The 10,604-nt window shown below is 41.9% G+C and overlaps 1 protein-coding gene across 1 annotated transcript; it reads left to right on the top strand.

The window, feature by feature from the left end:
* Positions 1–403: 403 nt before the first annotated feature.
* Positions 404–1,223, top strand: LOC127338077 (uncharacterized). Its single transcript, XM_051364334.2, has 4 exons — positions 404–534; positions 637–706; positions 809–916; positions 1,007–1,223. The coding sequence occupies exons 1-4, from the start codon at positions 476–478 to the stop codon at positions 1,169–1,171; spliced, it is 402 nt and encodes a 133-aa protein (XP_051220294.1). The 5' UTR covers positions 404–475; the 3' UTR covers positions 1,172–1,223.
* Positions 1,224–10,604: the final 9,381 nt, after the last annotated feature.

Genomic DNA, 10,604 nt, shown 5'->3' with positions numbered 1-10,604 from the left:
TGAGTTAGAAGAACTGTTTCAGTTATTCAATCAAGACGCCCTCGACAAAGCTGTCATCAGTTGCTACTGCCTGTAAGTGATTTATTTATGTAATTAAGTCTGTAGCTCATCTCATTCATTTGCACTAACAATTATCCTCACTATATTCTTTGTGTACGCTATATATTAATTATGAATGAAGAAGCTCGAATGCAAAAGAGGTAAACTCCATGACATCGGGTTCATTGACCCAAACACAGTTCATGAAGTCACGGTTCGACAATACCCCAAGGACACAGAGGACAACATGCTACTGTTTTTACAGAAGCAAGCAAACAAAGAGGATATATACTTTCCCTACAACTTCAAGTGAGTGTTATAACATACATTATGCTTGTGCAGCTTCCACTTTATTCTCGTAATCATTGAGCTATGCTTGTGCAGCTTCCACTTTATTCTCCTAATCATTGATCTTAAGAAAGGAGTCGTAAATGTCATGGACTCGAAACGTAAAGAACATGCGGAATGGGCGGACATGGCTGCCATCCTCCAGAGGTAATTTCAATCAATTTCGTATCGGCATCTTCATCTGTTCTAATTCGACGATATCATCAACTAATCAATAACTCATTTACTCATTTTTTCTTTGCCGGGCAGGGCTTGGAAACAGTTCATCAATACTGTTCCGGGTAAATGGAAACCGGAGCTTACATTTAAAGATTACCCTGTAAGTAGTACTATATATATAGCTATGTCCGTGAATCTCTTTGATATTTTCTTTCAATACGATGCTTGATTATTCGTTTGATCGAACTATTTTTTCGTAAAGTGTATGAGGCAGGAATCCGGGAATAACTTATGTGGATACTACGTCTGCGACTTCATTCGTGAGATGGCAAGTCACAGGGATGCGGAGGACGCTATACACCACACTCGTGTACGTGAACAATATTTCACAATTAATCTTATTACCATCAATTGTATTGAGTTCCATTCATATATATTGATCTCCTTTTTTTTAATATAGATGATACGCCTGCGGGACTCTCTCATAACGGAGGATCGCATACGAGCAATTCAAGAGGAACTCGCGGGATTCTTTCTTAACGAGGCCCTTGCCCCAAATGGAGAGTACTATCGGCAGTTCGTAGATCTTGAACGACGTAGTGGTCACGCATTATTGTGGGAATAGATTTAGTAAAGAGGTCCGACTTTATATTATAAATATGCATACATTACATGTACCGTTGACGATGTCTATATATTCATGACGATGTTTTGTGGTTTTCTTGAATGATGTATGCATTGCTGAAACTCTGCCGCGGCAGAGAAACGCCCAGTTTCTCTGCCGCGACAGAGAAACGCTGCTCCACCCTAAACCTGTGCCGCGGCAGAGAAATTGTTATTTCTCTTCCGCGGCAGAGAACCTCCAGGCCCGGTTCGTACCACGAACCGGGACCAAAGACCCTCCACCGCGAGCGCCCTCGCCGCACCACGTGGCGGGGCCTTTGGACCCGGTACAACTTTGAACCGGGACTAAAGGAGGGACCCTTTAGTCCCGCCTTGTTGGTCCCGGTTTGCAAACCGGGACTGAAGCCCCAAACGAACCGGGCCTGTTGCCCCGTTTTTCACTAGTGCGGCTTCACGATCTGGGCAGGATCAGCATCTTCTTCAACGCCAATCAAAGATCAAGGGAAGAAATTCTAGCTCTACGCGGGCCAAGGCTCGACATCAACTTCGCATGCGCGCGTGGCTAGACTAACTTGACGTACCAATCATACGAAACAAGATCATCATAATTCAATCCGTCCGTACGCGAGCACCCGATGTCTAGGCGCTGTTGGTGGTTGCCGATGTTCTAGTCGCCTGGTTGCTTCATCCAAGACACAGAGAAGATTTGCTTGTTTCTCCTTCACAAACCAACGTGCATTACTCGATCGCGTCCCGAGAAAGAGAATTACTATTTGTTTGGCCAAAACAGATCAGTCCCTGGCGATTGCACGTGATTATCATACTCGCTCACACGTGAAAGCTTGCAAGTTGAGGCAGGAGATCAGCTCACTCGATTCCAAAAAGAGGAGAAGTATAAGATGAAAAGAAAAGGAGAGACCGATCAACCTCGTACGTACACACCGTCTCCAACGAAGACGACCATCAGCAGTTCATCTGCAACAGCCGCCTGACACAAGGACCATCAGGTGCTATATTTTCAATTAATTACTACATGTAAAATTTATTTCGCAAAATATTTTTCGGCTTGTACTATTTGCGCGCAGTTTTTTGCACCGTAACATAATTGCAGATTGAAACAAAACTTCGACTACTCTGCCCGGTCGACCGCACCCGCCGTCGCGCACTCGTCGTACTTAGGGGTCGCCTGTCGCGGACCCGACATTGCGGACTCGATATATTTGGGTGCTCACCTGTCACGGATCCGTCACATCGACTGCGTCCTCTTCATCGGCCACGTTGGCCAGGCGCCGCGCGGCTACATCAACTATTTTTTGCCCACGCAACTACTTCAACTGCGTCCGCCACATCAATTATTTCTAATTACGCAATTACTTCGACTGCATCCACCGTGCGACCTGTTTCCACATGGGCATCGTCGCAGCCGAGCTAATGGCTTCATCATCTATGGTTATCAATTGATTTATCTTACTCGGCTCTGGATATATCTTCTCCCGAAGCACTCGCGGATCAATGGCTTCATCATCTATGGTTATCAATGGATCTATCTTCTTCGGCTCTGGATATATCTTCTCCCGATGCACTTCTGGGTCAATGGCTTCATCACTTATGATTATCAATGGATATCATCTTACATAAATGACTCGATGCACTCCCGGGTCGGTGGCTTCATCATCTATGGTTATCAATGGATATCATCTTATATAAATGACCCGATACACTCCCGGGTCGGTGGCCTTATCATCTATGGTTTTCAATGGATTTATCTTCTATGGCTACGTAAATATGGACCCGATACACTTTCGGCAGCGCAGGAATTACTCGGGGGCTCCTGGAAGATCTTCGACTATTGTGTCTACCCATCGGGAGCGCTGGTTCGCTGGAATTCAAGCAAACATGAAGACTTTTTATACTATCAATGATTTCATCAAGGCATCAGGAAACATGCGAGTGCTGCAATTGATGAAAGTGTTTCTCGGCTACTACCACTCCCACAGGGAGCCCTGGTTATCAACGTATTATGACTTACCCGTCAATACTCGGGGGTTATAAAGTTTATTATAATTTCGTCGGTTACTACTTCTCCCATCGGGAGCTATGGTTATCGGCATACCACAGCCTACCCGGCAATACTCGGGGGCTGCAAGATCTATTATAAATTTTCGTCAAGAGCCTCAGGGAACATGTGAGTGCCACGATTGACGGAAATCTTCGAACAAAAGCTTTCACCAAAGCCTCATGGAACATGCGGGTGCTGCAAATGGTGGAAACCAATGCAAAAATATGAAAGGCCCACGCCGGTGCACTGGGTTACGAAGCCAAAAAGGCGCATGGTTCCTCCGTTTACTCGGGGCTATCGCTATTACATACAAACTTACGAACGGCCTTGCAGATGTATTTGCGATTACTACGGGGTCGTCGAACGAGCTAACTGACTTGATCCATCAGTTGCCTTCGACAAACAAAAAGCTTCGGCTGGGCTCACGGTCCAACGACTTGATATGATGTTATAAAAAGAACATCGACTCTTCTGCGACAAACAAAAAGCTTCGGCTAGGCTCACGGTCCAACGACTTGATATGATGTTATAAAAAGAACATCGACTCTTCTGCGACGAACAAAAAGCTTCGGCTGGGCTCATGGTCCATCAACTCGATATGATGTTATAAAAAGAACATCAACTCCTCCGGGACATCATCAAAATCATCGGCTCCACCGGGACATCGTCAAAATCATCGACTCCTTTGGGACATCATCAAAATCATCGACTCCTCTGTGACATCATCCAAATCACCAACTCCTCTATCTATGATATCATCAAAATCATCGACATCATCAAAAGCATCCAAATGTTCTCGGAACTCGAAGAAATCTACGGTATTCGACTCAGCATTTTTACACCCTATACATGACTATTTCATATTCATCTACAGGCTCGGGGGCTACTCCCATCGGGAGCATTGGTCGCGCACCCGATAAAAAGATGGAAGCCTCGTCGATAAAGAAGAATGAACCCGAAGGTTCTAACAATCTAGCTCTTCGGCTTCTCTCGAAGCTTGCACCGTTTTGAAGACCCGATAGATTTAAAAGTATCGGATGACAGGATAATTTGAAGACGTCAACATCAACATCAAGCTCTTCGAGTAGTACAACTTGAGTCTACGCACGGTTGTAAGCACCCGTCCATAGACTCGGGGGCTACTCCCATCGGGAGCGCTGGCCGCGCACCCGATAAAGAATAACTTCGACTCTACATCAAGCACAAGATTGAACAGATGATCAAGACATTCGGACGATGACTACTTTAGTCCCTGCCCGAAGCTTCACTTTGGCCAGACACTCGGGGGGCTACTGATGTGGGCATTACCCTTCGGGTACCCAACATTGCTATACCTGGTACAGATTATGAAGATGGACCAGTGCAAGGACTCGACAAGCTGGACCCACAAGGAATATCAACTTGGACTACAAGAAAGAAGACTCCAATACAAATCCTACTAGGACACTTGTAAACCCTAGCCTGGCTGATATATAAAGCCAGACAGGAGCACCCCTTAGGGGAGATATACAGAAAACAGAAAACATAGAGGCGATATGTCTAGACATCGCAACCCGCAGATTAGAACTAGACTAGATACAAGAACTCCACCTATGGCGGCCCCCTGTACACATATATTCATATAGTGGATTGCTAGCAGGAAGTAGTGATCCTCCACCGCGGGGACGTGAACCTGGGTACGTCGTGTATTCTCTCGCTCCCGGAACCTCCATCATAGCCTTAATCTAAACCCAAGCCCCTCATGGGGGGCATTGCCGAGGAACCTGCGGTGACCCAGCATACCACTGCATGGTGTAGTATGCAAGTCGTTGATATAACACAAGTGAAACACCGTTCCACTCATATTACATCCCTCAGAGTGGTACAACAGAAACATATGCGAGTCCAAGGCATGTCTATAGAAGGATACACGAACTGTTTACAGAAGATCAACACAGCCTCCTACTTTACAGTGAGGTAAAATTTCAAATAAAGCTCCAGAAGAATGACTCGTAGCCTAACTTATTGCTGCTCTAGAGATACTTGGCTTGCTATAGAACTCTAGCTACTTAGGTGCTAGGATTAGGGAAAAAGTTCCCTTCTATTACTAGTCTAAGTTTCCACTCTAGCTGATGCAGAAGTTGACTCCATTGACTTCTTTGATTGGATTCTTCATCTTGTTGCAGTTGACTCCTTTGTCTTCGAGTTCCAAGGTAGTTTCTCCTCCGGTGCCTCCATAACTAAGCAAGGGATTCAAAGAGGGATGAGTACGAGCGTACTCAACAAGTTCATTATAGGAAATAGGTGTATCATGCACTAGCTACTGCCACAGACCAGAAAGTCATAGGCGAATGCAAGTTTTCGTAAAAATTTCTTCAAAAGGTTTATTTTATTCTGAAAACTATGCCCGTCAGTCTTCACAGGTTGACCAGAACTTCATGGAGTTCCTTTCCTGCCGCGTTCGTAGTTCCCTTCCCGGAACAGGGAGTGACAGCCACACTTCAATACACTCTGCAGAGGTGCGTTACTTTTCCCATAAGAGAACTTATCCTTGTTGCCAACCGGGCGGCCAAACCCGTCCACACTTCCTTGGTGTGAGGCTCAGTATAAGAACCAAGCCAATCACTGCCTTCTCCGTGACCCCGCATACCCACCCTTTTGTAAGTCTGTCCTGCCCTTTATCTATAGGTAGACTGACCCAGGCACTTGTTCTCACCTTTACCATTATGGTAGACTGTTCCGAACAATTCACATGCCCTGTCCTATACACTATAGATAGACTAGCCCGGACAACCCTTACAATCCATCATAGACCTTTAACAAGTCTGCCCTCTCCTATATCTATTGATAGACTGTTATGGAGCACCGTCCTCACCTTTACCAAATGGATAGACTGATACAGGCAACCCTTATCACTGATCCGTTGATATGCGAGAGGAAAACAGATACAGCTGACTTCCCTAGAGCCATTATAGATCTCATGGTTAACGCGATATGTACGGTGCTAGAATCACTAGACGGCATTGGTGATTAGTCCTAGATGAGTAGAACCCTTTCAATGGAACCTCCACCATCAACACATACCATGGTTCCACTGCCCACCACATAGTCACATTCATAATTGTAAAATAATATTTTGCTTTTCAATGCAAGTGTGATAAGTATAGTACTTTGCATATAGTTTGATAAAAATAATCAAATGACATGAGCAAGCGATGAACTTGCCTTTCTTGACTGGAAGATTATGTAGGCAAAAGCTTCGATACGTGATAACTCCAAATTCTGAAATACCATCATTGTCCGGTAAGGACAATGTTTAAAGAACTGGCAAAGATGCTATAATGCATAGTATGAGATGCAATCGTCCCGACTGTAACCTAACCCCGATGATTTAGGATTGGTGAGTTGTGAAGATTTCTTTAGAGTATGCTGCACTTTTAGAATGGTTCTCAAACAAGGTTCTTATTAGGGTTGGGTTGTATTAGCATCATAAACAAGTGGTACAATGAATCATATACACACACAAGGAAATAGTAGTTGACATAATCTTAATATGCAAGAAGCAGTTGTCAGTTTTAAGTTTTATAGTGCATGGTTGAGGATTACTTATATTATACTTCAAAATAATAAATTTTGAAGAACAGATTAATTAAGAAATAATAAGTATTTCAAGTAAGAACTATTTGCTTCTACGGTTTGCTTGATATTTACTTCAAAAGAATAACTTTTGAAGAACATGTTTAATAAAGAACAAGAATTACTACAAATAGGAGCTATGAACTTCTAGGGTTTACTATTGGATTTATTTAGTTCACTAATAGGGACTAATTGGTTCTTATGTAGAATGGGTCCATATGCAGCAAGTATTGATATGTTTATTACTATGGTTGAACATAGGTATCATATCAAAGGATGGTTATCAAGGTGGTGCCATGAGTTAAACATTAGGGTTTGTTATGACTTCTCATTTGCTTCACTAAGTAATCAATAATGGGTTCCTAAGCTAGGTGGTTTATTATCATCAAGTAAGGTTTAGTTGAGTAGGAGCATGTAGGGTGAATTGCTATCCAAGGTTGGTATTATGATTGATCCCATGGTTCTACTAAGGTATGATGGTTAGTATTGATTCCAATGGTGTGGTATTAAGAATGGTGATCAATGGTGTTAATATGTGAGTAACAAGTTAGGGTTTACCCTAGGTGGCACTAGTTGATTTCATAAAAGGTTTCTTTAAAAGGAAGACATGAAATGATGATTTCAAGTGAATTGGCCTAGCTTTATTTTAGTAAATCATAAGCATGTATTTATTTGTTGCATATTAAGGTTCCAAAGGTAAAGGTGAAGTTCATATGATCACATGTGATAAACCCCTAGGGTTTTAGAATTGAATCTAATTTAGGATGATCACATAAAATAATAGGGTTAATGGTTTTTCTTCCTATTGTAACTAGGTTCCCAAATTGTGATACAATTCCTAAAATAATAATTGGTAATGGAGTTCAAGTTACTAATCACTTTGAAGTAAGATTAATAATGGTCTTAGCATTTTATTACTTTAAAAGATTTAATAATTAAGATAAATACTATTTAGGGTTTAATTCAGGAATTAGGGTTTTGTAGTTGTTATTAAATTTTAAAATAATAACTGGTTGACTAAAAAGGTTCAAGTAAATAAATAACTTTTGACTACAAAAATAATATTAGCTTTTAACATTTTCTTGCTTTATTATTATTTAAAGAAAATGGTAAATGGTAATTTGCAATTTAGGGTTTTGAAAATACTACTAATATTTTAGTTGATGAAATATGATAAAGAAAATTATTCTTAATATTTTATTTACTTACTGACTAGCTGTTATTTATTTTTGAAACTAAACTAATTAATAAATTTTATTTGAATTAAGGATAAAGAAAAGGCATAAACAATAAAGGTTAAAATAAGTGAATTTTTATTTTGGCAAACATTTTTATATTCTATTTTTATTGAATAGAGTTTATTTTTGTGAGCATTTTGATATCTCATTTATATTTTTCTGAGCTAAAATGAATTCTATTTATTTCGGCAAAGTTTCAGTTATTTTCTGGAATTTGAATTAAATGACAAATACTAAAGCTACCCGGTCTGAACCTAACCATGGCCACTGACTGGTGGACCAGTGTCCATGTCAGATGCCATGCGAGCGTGGACCAAGTTAAAATAAAAGACGTGTCGACGGGGCTCTCTGCCGGCGGTCAGCCGTGGTTGGCGCCGGCGATTCCGATCTTCCCCGGATGATTGGGGAACACGACCCGAATCAGCTCGCGACAAGGAAGCTACTGGTGCTAGCGCTGCTCCCTAAAGGTCGCCGGAGCTTGATCGATGGTTAAGTGTTGCGGCGGCGCAACTCCGGCCAACTACGAAATAGGGCTACGGACGATGCCGAGAAGGAATAGAGGAGTCTAGAGGTGCGCAAGCTCATCCTGGTGACGATGATGTGGTCGGTGGAGGAAATGGTGGTCGGAGCTGAGCGAATCGTCGATCTCTCCGACGATCACCGGCGAAAGGGAACGAGTCGATGAGCTTGCTTGAGGGCTTCCCTTTTCGATTTCTTCCGTCAGGAGGGTCCACGGTGTCGGGCGCATCCAATGAGCTACTCCACGGACTCCGGGGTGGTTCCAAACGGTGGCTTCGTGCTCGACTCCGGAGAGATGCTCTGAGGTGCTGTGAGAGATAGAGAGCGAACGAGAGAGAATTGAATGGTGGAGAAGGTAGCTAGGGTTTTGGTGGTTCTGCAGGTGGTTTTATAGGCCACGGCGAGGTCAGGAGCGACGTCACTGCGGTGAGGACGACGGAGATACTCCGGCGATGCCGGTGTGTGATGGGGGCGCGAATCTTGACGAATTTCGAATCATACGGACTCGGTGCAACTTCAATCGAGCATTGAGCATGGTCTTGGCGTCCAGGGTCATCCCTATCGGCAGCGAGGACGTGGCCGGGGCGCTCCTGTGCGTTGTCGACATTGGGAAAGAAGAGGAGCTCACTTTTCTTCCTCAACAAATCGGTACGGTGGTTTGGGCTGGTTCGTTCATGGGCTGGGCTGGCGACACGGGCTGCTGCTGGGCTGCTGTGGCCTGGCAAGGTAAGCCACCCTCTCCTCTATTTCCCTTTTCATTTTCTGTTTTTATTTTTTGTTTTGAATTTTGTGATTTGAACTCAATTTAGATTCTGTTTTGTTTGTAGATTTGTATGCTGAATATATTTCCACTAGAACTTAATAGAGATGGTCAGCAGGTACTTTAAATGTTTTGCAAATATATTAGTATTGTCAAATTTTATTATGGCTTGATATTTAAATAATTATGTGAGGAATGATAATTTCAATTTCTTATTCTTATGTAGTTCAAATTATTCTAATAGGACTTATAGCCTCATCAAGTGATAAGTAACATCCTATTTTATATTTCCTTTTATAAAGAATTGATTTGCAAGACCAATACTAGCAGTTGATTTCTTATTTGTGTATAGAATTTTGGTGAGCATAATTTCATGTGTTTATTTTTCTAATGGCTTGGAATTTAGTTTAGGGTTACACCATATTTAAGGATATGGTTTCCTTAAACCCTGATTTAAATTGTCTAGGTATCTTGTGTTATTCTCATGTGACATGCATTCTCCTAGAATTTATATTTGAAGTATATGATATTTTATAACTTGGCCACTAGGATAGAAAGGTAGTGTTTAACAATACTTTTATACCAATCACTTAAATGACATTTAGGCTTTAAGGTATTTCAAGCTTAGGTTATACTTGTGATCTATGATACACAAGTTAGGGATTAGTATTTTATGTGGAGTTGATCTAATGTTGAAGAGTCTAGGGTTTTGCTTAGGCTTCACTAATTGAAGTATAAGTGGACATTAGGTGTGGTAGGTTCAACTTATGATCCCAAGTGATCCATGGATTGGACTTCAAATGTGGTCTAGGGTTTTAGTTGTGATCACCCAAGTGATACACAAACTAAGATTGGGGTATAAGCATAAGCTATGGTTATGTTTAATTGACTAGGGTTACTCTTCCTCACCACTGATAGGATTCTTGGATCAAGGCAATACTAGAGTTGTCTCAAGTATTTTGGCCACTCAAGGCATGAGGATTGGTCTGGGGTTAACTACTAGTGATATACCTATTATTTCATGTGATAGATGATATCTAATTATCACATAGACTTTACTTATCATCTAAATCTACAAGGCATGGTCATGCATTGGACAAGATTAACTTAATCCACACTAATATCTCTTTATTATTCCTCTCTTCACACTTAGCTAGATTTTTAGGGTTTATGATCATTACCCAATTTGTAATGATCAAGGTATTGGCCTCATAATGGTTCATTAATGAATCATGGTTCTCCT

Source organism: Lolium perenne, chromosome 3, assembly GCF_019359855.2.
Source record: "Lolium perenne isolate Kyuss_39 chromosome 3, Kyuss_2.0, whole genome shotgun sequence".
Classification (NCBI taxonomy): Eukaryota; Viridiplantae; Streptophyta; class Magnoliopsida; order Poales; family Poaceae; genus Lolium; species Lolium perenne.
This window is presented reverse-complemented; position numbering and strand designations above follow the sequence as displayed.